General features: G+C 36.3%; 1 protein-coding gene across 1 annotated transcript; it reads left to right on the top strand.

Moving 5' to 3' along the window:
* Positions 1 to 14,384: 14,384 nt before the first annotated feature.
* LOC141638277 (F-box protein At5g07610-like) lies at positions 14,385 to 15,524 on the top strand. The gene has a single exon (XM_074447684.1). It carries the CDS (start codon positions 14,385 to 14,387, stop codon positions 15,522 to 15,524), a length of 1,140 nt encoding a protein of 379 aa, XP_074303785.1.
* The last annotated feature ends 298 nt before the right edge of the window (positions 15,525 to 15,822 follow it).

Genomic DNA, 15,822 nt, shown 5'->3' with positions numbered 1-15,822 from the left:
CCTTCACCAAAGATTTCAGTTCAGCAATCTCTTCTTTCTGTTTATCAAGAGGAGGAGCTTGTTGTTGCGGTGGCCAAACAAATGGAACTTTTGATAGCCTCGTTGTTGAAATGGATGTGGCGGCACATATGCAAAGGGATGACTAGCTTGTCTACGCTGCCTAAACGCATAAACTTCGTCGTTCCCCGTCAAACAAATAATAGCATTGTGCCCAGCAGCACCACATCTCTCACAGTAAACCACCTGCTGCATCATAGGATGGAACATAGGTGGAAGATCAAAGGTACTCAAGCCTTCCCTTTTATGATCTTTTACCTAGAATGTCTAGGTAGGACCTGTAGGACCTATCAAAACAACACTAGAGAAAAAGATGAAAACTGCCTCAAGGAATAAATCTCTTGAGGCTAAAGACAGACAAAAATAAACAAGTAAATAAAATAGTTGCCTCCCCGGCAACATCGCCAAAGTTTGATACCGTCGTTTCAGTACCAAAAATAAATACCTAAGTACTACTAACAGAAGTCAGCGGTAAGTAGGGTCGATCTCCACAGGTAGGCGGTCACTATCTACTTGTCAATTCAGTCTGTCTAAGGTCACCGGGTGGGGGTTTGAATTGTTTAAACTAAACTAAATGAGATTAAAGCAAGAGAGAAAAGAATAAGAGGAATTAGCAAAATAGAGAGAGATAACTAGGATTGCCGGGTCATCAATGAATGTCAGATAATTGCAGCTAAGGTCACAGATCGGTCTCTTGTATCGGTCTAAGGGGCAACAAATATCTCCTTCCGGTCTCAATTCACCCTAGAACACTATTAGCTTAGCTTCTGCCTTCACTAAAGCATCATAATGTTCACTGCAGGTCTCACCCCTTCCAACCTTTCGGTCTAGGTTAAGGCTTACCAAATAAATTAGCTAAATGCATCGATTCAAGCATCTAATTATAGTTAATTACAGTGATTAACAACAAAGACATGATAACAACGAAAGATCTGTAAACCTAATTAGCAACTAACAATAATTCATTGAATCCCCTAAATCCTAGCAAGGGATTTAGCTAAGCATAGTGGAAAATAAAGCAAGAGCGAAATTAAAGATGAAGAAATAATAAGCATTGAAAATTAAAGAGAGAGTAAATAGAGGATTACAGATTAAGATCCGGCAAATAGAGAGAAAAACAGTGTTCAACGGTAGGAAAAGGAAAAGTAATGTATGAAGTGTTTAGAGAGATTAAGCAGAGAGTTCAGAAGTAAAAGAAGTGATAAGAAGTCCCTAATGACCTAATTACGTCTCTTTTATATAGAGGATCGATAATTAACATAAATAAATCTATCACGGATTACTAAAACCCCTGTAAACTAGCAAACCCCTCGATCGAGTGATTTCAGGCTACTCGATCGAGGTCTTCTCCAGCAATTGTACTCGATCGAGCACTTTAGGCTCTCGATCGAGTAACTCCAATAAAGCACATTTTGATCGAGCTCTTAGAACTACTCGATCGACCTCTTGTTCCTGCCAAACCACTCAATCAACTCATATCGATCGAGTGGAAATCCATCGCATCAGCCACAAATACGTCTTTGGCAGCTTCGTGTGACCTTCCTTCATGCACTCCAAGGTACGACTCGTGCTCCAAAGTTTTCGTCTCCTTACAATGCATGCTAAATGGGACAAATAATGGTCGATTCTGCTACTTTCGGGTCCATTTCTGCAATTAAGACAAAACGAACCAAAGTAGCCAATTCGGGGCATTTTGCAATACAAAGCGATACAAAAAGGCATAGAAATGCGTGCAATAAGAGGCTAAAAAGTCTATATAAATTGTATGTATCATCTGCTGAGAATTGGATGTTCGTATATGGTACTGTTTAGGTGCTACCTTGACACTTTACCTCCACATATCTCATAACTATTTTGCCTTTTCTTATCCATTGCCTCACTTTCCTATAACTTTTGTAAGCCCTCGGCTGTGACGGACACTATTTGGTTGGAATGTATGTATGGTGATTAGAATCGTCTATCATTTTTGTTGCATGCATGTTTATGTGGGTCGTAGTTTAGGTGAGTGACTGATTTCTCTTCTTCTCTTACACGTTTATACTCACCCTTTGATTCATGAGAGAAGAGTGACCCGTGAGAGTCCGATTTTAAAGGTCTTGCAAGGTCGACAGGTCAGCTTATTTATAGACATCATATAACTCGTTTGCGCTTGACTTTTGTAGCTATAATTGTTAGTTTTGATTGCATTAAACGGTTTGAGTGGACAAGTTATAGCTAGCTCTGAGTTTTCTTATCCGTTCCATTAGTTTGCATTTAGTTTACTCGAGGACGAGTAAAGGTTCGGTTTGGGGAGATTTGATACTTGCAATTTATACAGTCTTCTTAGCCTCTTATTGCACGCATTCCTATGTCATTTATATTGCTTTGTATTGCAAAATGCCCCGAATTGGCTAATTTGGTTTGTTTTGTCTCGTTTGCAGGAATGGACCTTAAAATAGTGGAATCGTACCTTGTTCAGTCCTCTTTAGCATGCATTTTAAGGAGATGAAGATTTAGAGCAGAATGCCGTACCTCGGGAAGCATGAAGGAGGTCCTTGGAAGCTAACCAATGGTGTTTGAGCCGTTTTCAGTGGCAAGTTACTCGATCGAGGTCTTTCGTAGTCGATTGAGTTGTTTTGGCAGAGCAGCGAGTTCGATCGAGTCCCTGCTGTACTCGATCGAAGTATGCTATATTGGAGGTGCTTGATCGAGAGCCCTATTTATTCGATCGAGGAGAATTGCTGAAGAATCACTCGATCGAGAGGAATGAAATGCCTCGTTCGAGTGGTTTACTTATTTACACGGGATTTTTATTCCGTGTTTAGGTTTATTTTAGTTAATAATATCTTCCATATATAAGGGAAGACGTCATTAGGTTAAAAAACCACATCTTATCATACTTACTCTACTCTTAATTACTCTTCTAATTACTGCTGGAACTTGTTCTCTGCCTCATTATTTCCGGATCTAAACTTTGTAATTTTTCCCTTCTCTTTAATCTCAATTAAATTCCTTGTTTGCTCTTAATTATTGTCTTCTTGTTTTGTTTATTAGTTTATGCTTCATCCCTTTAATCTCTTTATTATGTCTTCCTTTAGCATGTTCATTGTTGTTCTTGTTATTATCATCGATAGCATGAGTAGCTAAACTCCCTTATGTTAGGATTAGGGGAGCCATGGTAGTGAAGTGACGATGTTGTGAATAGGCTAGACGATTGATTGTGAGAACTGTCTTATAGCAATATAACTGTAATAAGTTTAGTTGAGTGCACGCTTCTAAACCCCTTAATTTGGTTAAATTCACTCCTAGATCGGAAGATTGGAATGGACAGACCGGCTATGAACAGTAGACTACCCTAATAAGGACAGAAGTTAAGTTAGTCGTAATATAAGGTGGATAGCGTACCGGGAGGACATTTCCCTTGCCCTTCTCACAGTAGATCGTCTGTACCATTTATGACTGAGTTAGTGAACTACCATGGTGAACCGAAATCCTAGCATATCTCTCTTTATCTGATCACACTTTGCTTTTCTTGCCCTTTACTGCTCTTTAGCCTTATTTCTCTTGCCTTAATCTTTTTTAGTTTAGAAATCAACTTTAAAACCCTTATTTGTTACTAGGTAGACGTAATTAGCAGATAGATACATTAGCCTCCCTGTGGAGATCGAACCTACTTCCGCTAACTTTTGATAGTTGACCTAGGTAATTATTTTTGATACTAAAACGACGGTATCAATCGCGATATGGTCACTATGAGTACGTGGTGATGACTTTAGGGTAGACTAGTCCAAGTGCGACTTTTATTTGAGAAAGTGGCTTTTCTGGGCCATGTGATTTCGAAAGATGGGGTGTCTGCGGATCCTAACAAGATTGCAGCAATGACAAACTGGGAAGCACCGAAAAATGTGGCTGAAATTCGGAGTTTCTTAGGCTTGACTGGTTACTATATGAGGTTTGTGAAAGACTTTTCTACCATTGCTAGGCCGATGATAGCTTTGATGAGGAAAGAGAACTGATTTCGCTGGGATGAGAGTCGTGAGATAGCGTTCCAAACTTTAAAGAAGCGTTTGACTACAGCTTCTGTCTTAGCACTACCTGAGGAAAGTGATAACTTTGAGGTATATATTGATGCTTCGAAGAATGGACTGGGTTATGTTTTGATGCAGAATGGGAAGGTCATCGCTTATGCACCGAGGCAACTGAAATCTTATGAGGAGAACTATCTTACTAATGAGTTGGAGCTGGGTGCCATTTTTTTTGCTCTAAAGATTTGGAGACACTACCTCTATGGGGCAACCTTTAAGGTGTTTTCAAATCACAAGAGTTTAAAGTATATTTTCACTCAAAAGGAGTTGAATATGCGTCAAAGAAGGTGGATGGAGCTGATTGGAGACTATGATATGAAGATTATCTACCATGAGGGGAAAGCTAATGTTGTACCTGACGCGTTGAGCAGGAAGAGTGTACATTCCTTATGCACTGCCTTGTCACTAATGCAGCTAAAAGATGAAGTGACTAAGATGAGTATACATATGATTCTCAAGGGGGATGCCATCGGGGATTCGACAGTTCAACAAGAGTTTTATGATAACTTGAGACATAAACAATTGCTTGATCCTAAAATTCAAGAATAAAGGGGAAGGATAAGCAACAACAATATGTCGCGATTTTCGATTCATTCGGATGGGAGTGTTTGGTATGATGGTAAATGGTGCATTCCTGGTGATACAGAGATGAGAAAGGCGGTCATGACTGAGGCTCATTGCACTCCTTATTCAGTGCATCCGGGTGGTGACAAATTGTACAAAGACTTGAAAAAGATTTTTTGGTGGCTCGGGATGAAGAAAGATGTCGCTGAGTTTGTGGCTAGATGTTTGACTTGTCAGAGGGTCAAGGGTGAGCAACGAAGACCGTGGGGTAAGGTCAGCAGGGTAACAATATGATTTGGGTGATTGTGGATCGACTGACCAAGTTAACTCATTTTATTCTGATGAAAGATACATGGAGCAAGCTGCAAGTGTCTAATGGTTATCGAAAGAACGTGGTAAGATTGCATGAGGTGCTGAAAGCCATAGTATCAGATAGAGATGCGAGGTTCATATCACGATTCTGGCAGGAGTTGCAGGAGTTGGTGGGAACTACATTGAATATAAGTACAATATTCCATCCTACGAAGGACGGACAAACTGAGCGAACTATAAAAACCTTGGAGGACATGTTGAGAGCTTGTGTGATGGAATTTGGTGCAAGCTGGGAAGATAGGTTGGATTTGATCGAGTTTTCCTATAATAATAGCTATCATACTAGTATTGGGATGACACCTTTTGAGGCTTTATACGGACGGAGGTGTAGGAGTTCCATTTTTGGGATGACAGTTTAGAGGTCGTTATTTTAGTACCAAAAATGGTACAAGAGATGGTTGAGCAAGTAAAGTTAATTCGCCAAAAGATGAAGGCGGCCCAGGATCGACAAAAGAGTTCCGCAGATTTACATCGCCGAACTATGGAGTTTAAGGTGGGTGACAAGGTCCTTTTTAAAGTGTCACCTATGAAGGATGTCGTACGATTTGGAAAGAAAGGGAAGTTGAGTTAGAAGTACATTGGACCGTATGAGATTTTAAATCGAGTAGGCGAGGTGGCTTATTGATTGGACTTGCCACTGGAGCTTGATCGGATGCATAATGTTTTTCATGTGTCTAAACTTCGGAATTATGTGACTGATCCCTCTCACGTGCTTGAGGTTGAACATATTGAGTTGGATGAAGCACTTACTTATGTCGAAACACCGAAAGAGATCTTGGATCGAAAGGTGCGCAAGACAAGGAACGGCGGAACTATGTTATTTAAGGTGTTGTGGACTAATCATAATGCTGAAGAGGCTACATGGGAAGCGGAGGAGGTTATTAGAGATCTTTATCCTCACCTTTTTTATCAGGTATGGTTGGTTACGGGGTTGTAACCTTGTTCTTTTAAGGGGGCTAGGAGATAATCGCATGAGTTTTAGGACAGTTTTGGTTTGTTTATAAAGTTTTCGAGTCAGTTGTGGGTTGTCTTTTGAGTCTTTTTAAGTTATTTTTGTCTTGTGTTTGGTACGTTGGTGTTGTGTCGGGCGGTTTTTGTGTTTTGTCCGACATAGGTGTGAACTTCGGGGATGAAGTTCGATTATAAGGAGCGGAAACTGTAATACCACATGTTTCTGACCATGGGATACTCGGTCGAGTAGGGCTTACTCGGCCAAGTAGGCTGTTGGGTGTGCTGAGGTTGGGCTCTGGAACGTCAGTACTCGACCGAGCATGCTAGTACTCAGTCGAGTTAAGCGTACTCGGTCGAGTACGTACATCTAGTACTCGGCTGAGTAACCGGTCTGACGGGTTAATTTTCGCGGTTTTGATTAAAATAGTTGGAGAAGTATATAAAGGCGTGTTAACAGTTTCTTAATTATTCTCTTAAAAACCTAAACTATGTATAACTTCTCCAACCATTCTAATCACTGCTAAGGATATATTGAAGGGTTTTTACATCTTTTTTCCGCGTCGATTTCATCGGTAAGCATTATACTCTTGTTATTGTTATCATGTTGTAATTTATAAACCCTAATCGGATTGATTGGGAGTTTAGGGTAGATTTTGATTGTATGATGTGGTTATAGGTGACGAGTTCGTAGGAGAGCCTTTCTGATTTGATTGTTGTGGTTGATTGGATTGCGAGTAATGTAGGGTTTTCTCTACTCAGTTGACTGTGTAATTGGTTAAGTTGTTTGTGATTAATTGTTGGCATGTTATCTTTGATTGGAATTGATGGAGGTTTGTTGGATTATACTTATTGGTTGGTTGTTGTTGTGGGACCATGTTGGGAGATGGTTTCATCCCCATGTTCGCCCCTTGTGACTTCTATCACAAGAGGGATGTGCACATTAAGGAGCTGGGATCTCTCGTTGCGATGAGGGGGGCTTAGGTGGTACTGCTGCAGTCCTCACTAGCTTTGTGGGTTAATTTTTGCGATGGGTAACCTGGCAGGGCTACACATTCTAGTGACTAGTCAGTTATTGGCGATTGTTGGAATCAAAGTATTGGTGGATTGTGTTGTTTGTAATTGTTTCCGTTGCGTATGCTTAATTTGGGTATACAGTTGATTGACCCCGTTTTATGTTTTCAAAACTGTAGTGATTTATTCGGGGATGGTAAGCAGTTGACTTAGTAGGTGATCGATGTTCAGATAGCTCGCGGGATATGGATGGGTGGAGTCATGAATTGTTGCGTCATTAGCTGTAGCTGAGTTTAGTTTTATGACTTTTGTGTTTGGTTGTACCGATTGGAGTTTTTTGGACTTGTAACCTTTTCATTTAAGTTGTTTGAATAAAAGTTTTTTCATTATGTTTTCTATGATGCGTACTGCCTCGGGTAACTGAGATGGTAGCGCCCTTATATGCTAAGGTGGTCCTTGGTAAGACACTTTGGTATATGGGGGTGTTACACAAACTCTGGGTCGGGAGCAGTCACACACGGTAACTTGCAAGGCTGTGTACATGCCCCATAGATCAACACTGGTTCTTTCTAGCGCATTTTATCCTCACTTATGTGCATCCCGGGAACCTTCCTAGGAGGTCACTCTTCTAAGACTACTTTCAGCCAAGCACGCTTAATTGTGGTGTTATTTCGCATGGATAACCAGAAAAGAAAGTGCACTTTGTTGATATGACTAGTACTTTCAATCTGTAACATCCCCTTCTTACCCGGCCAGGGTAATTGGGAGATGTTACCTTCTCGGTTTCCCGAGGCGGTGAATTGGAGATACAATAAAAAAAAACATTTATTAAAAATGGCAAGTTTAGTGATTACAAACCATTAACCAATGAATAAATACAACCCATGACTACTATACTCATCTAAACAACTATACTCGTCCCGTGAGTCATTGAGCTCGTCCCGCCTCCCGCATGCTATCTAGACGACCTGTACTTAATCTGCTCCCAATATGATCTAAAATATCATATGGATCGACACAGGCCACCCCGGAAATAGGTGACAATTACACAGACAGACAAACATCAGTTTCAATAAACCAATAAGGTGTGACACGACTCAAGTGTGTGAACATGCAACATGACTACTAATATGAATGAACCACTATCAAACCACTATCATCACGGTACCAGGACACGGTCAGACATGCCGACAACCACACTGGTACCGGGGTACGCCCAGATATACCAACCAACACAAACCTTTGTAACGGGACACGCAAAGACGTATCGGGTCCGGAAGCCAACTGGATCCCCTGCCAGACGTCATGTCTCAACCACACGAGTCCCTCCGTAACTCAAGCCATTAATATGCACATCCCCCTTGGAGTGGGAAACTCCAAGAGGCGACTTAAGCGTAAGACGGTCTCCCAACTGTTTTACGTCTCCAAAACAACAACAACAACAACAACAACAACAACAACAACAACAACAACAACAACAACAACAACAACAACAACAACAACAACAACAACAACAACAACAACAACAACAACAACAACAACAACAACAACAACAACAATAACAAATCCTACAACATATATGATAATGCCCAATACATGAACCACACTCAACATATCATAATCATCCTCTTGATGATGTGATTACCACTAAACATGTTATAATGCAAATGCCCTAATTATGTAAGACTTACTACAACATCATATTATTGAAACCGAGTAGGATTAACTTATCTTTTAGGAATCTCCTCAAGCTACTCGAATCTAGACCGAAACCGTCCCAAGTAGTAGGTGTTTATGAGGGTTTAGAGAGAAGGGAGAGAGTTTGGAGATATAAGGAGGAAGGTGGAAATGATTTTAGAGTTAGGGTAGAAGAGGATTTAAATCCCATATTTTGAAACAGTGTCACTCGACCGAGTGCCAAGTCCACTCGGTTGAGTGGACTCACTCTCTACTCGGCCGAGTGACTCACTCGGTAGACTATACTCTTCACTCGACCGAGTGGACCCACTCGATCCGCTGCAACACCACTTGGTCTAGTGTAAGGCTATCCTTCCCTCTCTAGTGATCTCTTATCGGTCTAAAGGTCCTCTCACGCGTCCCAAGGTCTAACTAGGGGTCCCACAAGGGCCGGGTATTATACAATCCCATTAAACACTAGTCAGATTTTAAGCCTATAAATGGACCTCTTTAAGGGGGTACCCCACCCGAATAATGTCTTCGATTCAGTGGAGTATCACGGTAGCTTGTAAGGTTGTGTACATGGCCTACAGATCAACAAGGGTTCTTTCCAAAGCATTTTGCCTTCACTAACGCGCATCCCAGGAGTATTACAATAGTGAAGTGACCAAGGGAGTTCAAGACAAGATGAAGATCAACAGCAGAGTCCAGTAAAAAATGCAGCATGCGGCCTACAGTACAACTAACGCAGCCTGCGTCTCTGGCCGCAGCCTGCAGTTTCCTGTGCCCCTGAGCCCATTTATCCGTCTTAAACTTTCTTTTGGAGCCCAAATGGCGTTTTAACCTAGAAGGTCGTGCAGCCATATATATAGCTAAAGTCTTTGAAGTTGAGGGGGATCTCATCTTTCACCAATTAAGTATTGTATTAGGGTTAATCTTTTGGCTTTTCAAGACTTAATCTTTCAATTTCTATGTTAATATTTCTTCAATATTTGGGTTGTAAGACAATTATGAGGAACTAATCTTCTTCTTCTTGGTGTAATTTGAACTATTGACAACATTTTAAAGCATTGTGAGGATTTCTTAATCTTTCCTATCTCTTTTATTGTAATTTCCTTCATTTGATTATCATATTAGCTGTTTGTATGTTGGGTTTGGCCAATCTTGCATGTCACTCATCTAATTAATGCATAGTTTCTCTTTATGGCTTAGTAAAGTGGAATTTCTTGGAAGTAAACTTGTAAGGGTTTGATTTTGGCTTAGAAATCAAACCTTTGTGAGTAGGAAATTACTTGTGTGTTCTTGAATTGTTGGCTTAGATTGTTTGAGACACATTCTAGCATTTGTACCTAGTGCTCTTATTTGGGTTTCTCTTGTGGCTTAGCAACTTAGACCCTTTTAATAAAGAATCTACTAGTTGGCTTAGATTGGTAGGTTGACAACTCTCATGTTATGTATTGGGTGAATGAAGGAAAGAAAGAAGGAACTCATGCTTTCTTATTGTGTTAGTCTTTAGGGAAAATTACACCACTCTCTCACATATTGATTTTTTGCGTTCTACGTGTTTGTCAAATTGTCACAATAGTAAAAGTCCACACCTTTATTATTCTTATGCTAATTTCAACCAATCCCCTTCCTTTTATGCCTTTCCACATGTTCATCATTGTTTATACTCATTGTTTGTGATTATAGGTAATTGTGGAGTCTTAATTAGTCGTTAGTTCTTAAATTGTTTTTAGCATCTGGGTTAGTAGTTGTTTAATTGTCTAAAATCGAGTCTTTAGTCTTAAGCATCTTCCCTTGGGTTCGACCATTACTTGCACTATATTATTTTATTAATTAGAGTATTCTAGAGTCTAGTTAAGTTTACAAATTGTTAATTTGATAGTGTAATTAGTACATTAACAACACCTAGTTATTTTGCTATCAACAACATATTAGATGAAATTAATAGATTCTGACTTAAATAGTAAATTGACCAATCAATCAACTAATTTTAAGTGTGTGGTTAATGGCATGTTCAGATAGCATATTGGTTAGAATCTACTGTTTTTGATTATGTTGTTATTATCAACATATTGTAATAGCATATTCGGTTTATATATGAAAATGGTAGATTTGTCATATAATCTGCTAATTACCAAACGCATTTTCTAATTCTGCTAATTTAATTTGATGGTCAAACTTGATACTAAAATATGTCAACCGTATTTTACTAACGTTATCTGCTACCATAAATTTGTTTGTCAAACAGGGCCTTAATAGACAGCCCATAAACTGACTCCAAATCCTAATTAACATTGAATCTCATGTTAATCTGATTTAACTCAACTTTGTACAGAGATATATATATATATATATATATATATATATATATATATATATATATATATATATATATATATATATATATATATATATATATATATATATATATATATATATGGGTTCTTCTAATGAAAGCTTTTTCATTAGATGTAATATTTTGACCAATTATTGACCTTTTGGGCTCCTCGATCAAATCAAGTCATATCGAATGTATCCTTAAGATTAATATCGAATGGAGAAAGTTTCAAGTAAATCTGTTTTACAAATAAAACGATTATACATATTTAATAAAAGGCTATTATATCCCTAATTCAACTCATCTATAAATATTATAAAAGACAAACAAAAATACCATATGTCACCATCTCCATATCTAAGTTCATTTTATCAAGCCCACATCACCTTCATGTTATTTAATAAAAGAAAAAGGGGGGAAATTAAATAAATCTATTGCATCAAACACACATTAGAGCACAAAAAAAAATTCTTATATTTTCATATTTTTTTAATAACGTAGCAAGTCAATAATGTATATCGTACTACATGGATAATATATAGAATCTTCCATGTAAACTTTTATAAAGTCACGTTATTCAATAATATAAATAAAATAGACAGATAAATACTAAAATAAAGGAAAAATAAAAACAGTTATTTGATTATAGTTTCTAATAAATGAATCAAAAACATATTGTAGTGTCAATTATATGAATCTATAAATAAAAAAACGGTTTTTTCCTGGCATATTATGATGCACCTCATCACCATGTAAAATTACTAAACTAATCATTCCACATTATACATAAATTAACTAATTAAATTCCTTACAAAAATGACATTATATCTATATCAAAATTAATTGTGTACAATAAATATTTCATGAGTTAAAAAAAATCAAAAAGTAATGTAAAATATATAAATCACGTCTAAGTTTCATATTTTATAATTAAAATTTACATTTTTATTAAAATTTTCGTAACTAAGCGTGTTAATGAATCGATTAAGGTTTTTCGTAATTTTCTTTTTAACCGATTTCATATGATGAAATTTTGGTCGAAAAAGTTATATACTTTACCGTTGGTAATTGCTAAACTTAATTTTTCAAAATGTATTACTTAAAAATTACAAATTCATTTATTTATTTAAAAATTATACAAATAAGTACGAAAAATTTCAAAAATATTAGGTGCAAACACACACACAAAAAACTAAATTAATAAAAACATTTTATTTTCCAAAATCATGGTACTTAAAAATTATAAATTTATTTATTTATTTAAAATTTATACAAAAAAGTAAAAAAAATTTCAAAATATTAGTTGCAAACACAAAAAGGGAATTTTTAAATAAATAAATAAATGTTTATTTAAAATCTACCTTATTCATTTAACCTTTATTTCTTTAATTTAATCGGATGACCTTTTTGTTTTCCCTCAACATTATTATACTTTGTATTTATGTTACCATAATTTTTTTTTATATTCCCTTCACTCACAAAATCTTTCTTCTTCCCTCAAATAAATTGTTGAAAATAATGCGAGAACTAACTATAAAAATTTCTTATATAAACACTATAATAATAATAATAATAATAATAATCCTAATTTTCATTTTTATTCAAAAATATTGGTAGGTAAAGTCTACATAGAAACTAAAAAAAGTATTTCACTTTTTATCTTTTTATCTTTATTATGTTTGAACTAATACTTACAATCTTATTTAGTTATTAATTTTGTGTTTCCGTTGATATTGCAATAGAATGACATACTTACATCATCAATAACATTAAATAAAATTGAAAATTAATGGTTATTGTCTTTTTAAACTAATGTATGCAAATAAAAAGTGTACTATATAAATACATAATGGTAGTTAATGTAAATTTAGATTGTGTTATTCTCAGATTTATATAAGATAGTATGAAAAATATGAAATTTATTTGTCTATACAACTATATTTGTATAGTATACTATAAAAAAACATCTGTCTATGATAAAAATAAGTTTTACACGTAGCGAACACTTATCACTTAACATGGTTAATTTTGAACACAACTCTCACTATTAAAATAAGTAATTCGAGGTTATAGGTATATGTTATTACAGGTAATTATCCATCTAATATCTTAATTCATGTGAAATTAATATCAATATGTTGTTTTACTTTTCACCAAAATATAATCACACATTTTTACATCCAACTATATGTAACACAAGGCAACAAAGATATCAACGTATCCCAGATTAATACGATTACATTTATGAGTAGTGAGTTTACATAGTTAGAGTCAAATGCACCCGTGATTCTCACGGGAATAAAAACTAGTGTAGTTATTAAAAGTTGTTACTTGGGTAAATTAACTAGTGGTTTCTTTAACAAAGCACATTAAGCAAACTGCCTTTGTAAAAAAATCAGTGACAAGCTTGGTTTGGTCTCTTCTGCGTAATCTTAAGACCACAATGTTGTATGCATTCAGTTAGAAATTAGAGGTGGTCAAAAGCGGGCTTGAGTTAGACGTGAATCGAGTTAGCATGATTTTTTTGGTTTACGGACATGCAATAGCGGTGAAAAAGTTCAGCGAATGCGAATTAGTAATGTCATAAGGCAAACTCGAAAAAATTTCACAAAACCAAAACTCTCGCATATCCATTATTGAGCGGGAGCGATCACCCTGACTAGCCCCCTAAATCCGCCACTACTTACATACAGGATTTGTGAATTTTGGAAGGGTTCGTGGTCCAGGCTTTGTAAATTTTGAAAACCACATAATTTGTTAAATAAATTATCAATAAACAATTAAGGAGTACTCCGTATATTATTTCAAAAAAAAAAAAAAAAGGAGTACTCCGTATATGCTAAGGTCAACGTTTATTTTAATTGTCTGTGGATAAGAATGTTTCATTATTTGATCAACCCAACTCCATTAAACACGGAAAATATAATTAGAAAGTGGAGGGTTTCTTTGCATCATATATTAATTCTTACAAGCTAATTTGAGGAATGGTCCATGCCTTGATTAACAAGGGTCAACAACATAATTTTATTCTATTTACATGTACATGTCATTTTATTCAACCATATGCTTTTGGATAGGGCATCTCAAGGTTTATATAATATTGTTTATTTGTTTATTTTGTTTTCCTTTATTAGAATGGAGGAAGGTATACTATTTTTTCTACATAGTGGCTAATTCTCTTCTTCGTGAGACCTTTTAAACATATAAATATTTCACAATTATTTGTAATTTTTTAAAGGACTTGGTCCTTAACTTTCTCATTACGCGGAAATTCTCTTTAATTGGATCCCTTTAAAACCCCTAATCGACATTTTGTAAAAGCAGGGAAGTAAAGGGTCTCCAAAATGTTTCACCAAAACAACGATAATTCCGCGGAATTCAATTCAACCAACTCAGGCGAGATCATAGGCCACAATGACGGAATTCTTTCCGAAATTCTACTTCCGTTAACTACAAAGCAACTCACGGGCTTCAAGTTAGTCGCGAAACAGTGGCGTTCTTTGATATCCGACCATCATTTTCTATCAAGGTATACCCTTCGTCACCCTCCTTCTCTTTCCGGCCTTTTCCTAGTCCCTCAACATCAAAATGAAAATGACGAAAATCTTATCGAGTACATTCCCTTACAGAAAAGTCACTCATTAGCCACGGCAATACATTTCTTAAATTTCCGAAGCATCAAAATTATACAATCTTGTAATGGACTATTGCTCACTTGTCATGGCCAAAAACTTTATGTTTTCAATCCAACGACGGGAAAATCACAACTCATTCCTAACTGCCCGAATCAAGTACTGAATAAAAACCTCGAAATCCCCTTTTCTCCGTATAGCTCTACTTATTACAGTCTTGCATTTGATCCAAAAAAGTCGATACATTACAAGATAATTTGCATTGAAAAATCAGAGGATAAATGCAGAATAGCAACATATTCATCAAATATAAAGCTTTGGAGACTCTCAAAAACTCGTGAATTTTCCGCTCCTCGTGATGTAGACTTCAGTAAAGCAATATACTGCAATGGGGTGATTCATTGGACGAGAAGAACCCCAAGAGGAGTGTATTTTGAAATCGAGAAGGAATTGATTAACCAAATTCCCGAAATTCCAAGGAAAGAGCAATATAGCTGTGAATATTTCGGTCAGTCTAAAGGGCGGTTATATAGTGTGTTCACAATGGAAGGATTGCATTATTACGAGCTTTTCGAGATGGAGAGGGATTATTCGACATGGGTTTTCAAGTGTTGGATTGACCTTGATGAATTGGCATTCAAGTTTCCAAAAATGGGCAGGGGAATTAGTTATCAAAATGCTCTTTTTAAGTACCCATGTCATGTTCTTTCGGTTGTTCATAGTAGAAATGGTAAAATTCCGAAGGTTATCATGTCGATTCCTGGTGAGATTATTGCTTATAATTCAGTGGCGTATCTAGGATTTAGATCATGGGGGTGCAGAAAGTTAATAACCAAAAGATGTCACGTGTAGATGAAATTTAACTCTCCGACAACGGTGCTCCATTTAGGCGTAAAATTTATATATATCTCATCGTTTTGAGCAATATTGTGTTTGATCCAAAACAAAGTTAACCGGAACTTAAATACCTATATATATATTTTAAATACTTCATATAAAGTTATTAAATTGACGAGTTGTAATTTATTCAAATTATAGTAATATATACCCTCTTTTTGTTTTATAATATGTATACTAAAACGACTTATAAAATAAAATAAACGAAGCAAAACATAAACTTTGGAAGTATATATATAATTCTAAAACAACT

Source organism: Silene latifolia, unplaced genomic scaffold (assembly GCF_048544455.1).
Source record: "Silene latifolia isolate original U9 population unplaced genomic scaffold, ASM4854445v1 scaffold_20.1, whole genome shotgun sequence".
In the NCBI taxonomy this organism is placed as follows: Eukaryota; Viridiplantae; Streptophyta; class Magnoliopsida; order Caryophyllales; family Caryophyllaceae; genus Silene; species Silene latifolia.
This window is presented reverse-complemented; position numbering and strand designations above follow the sequence as displayed.

Bases quoted from the DNA above. Each gene is read 5' to 3' on its own strand.
- LOC141638277 (XM_074447684.1), top strand. From the start codon at position 14,385: ATGTTTCACCAAAACAACGATAATTCCGCGGAATTCAATTCAACCAAC.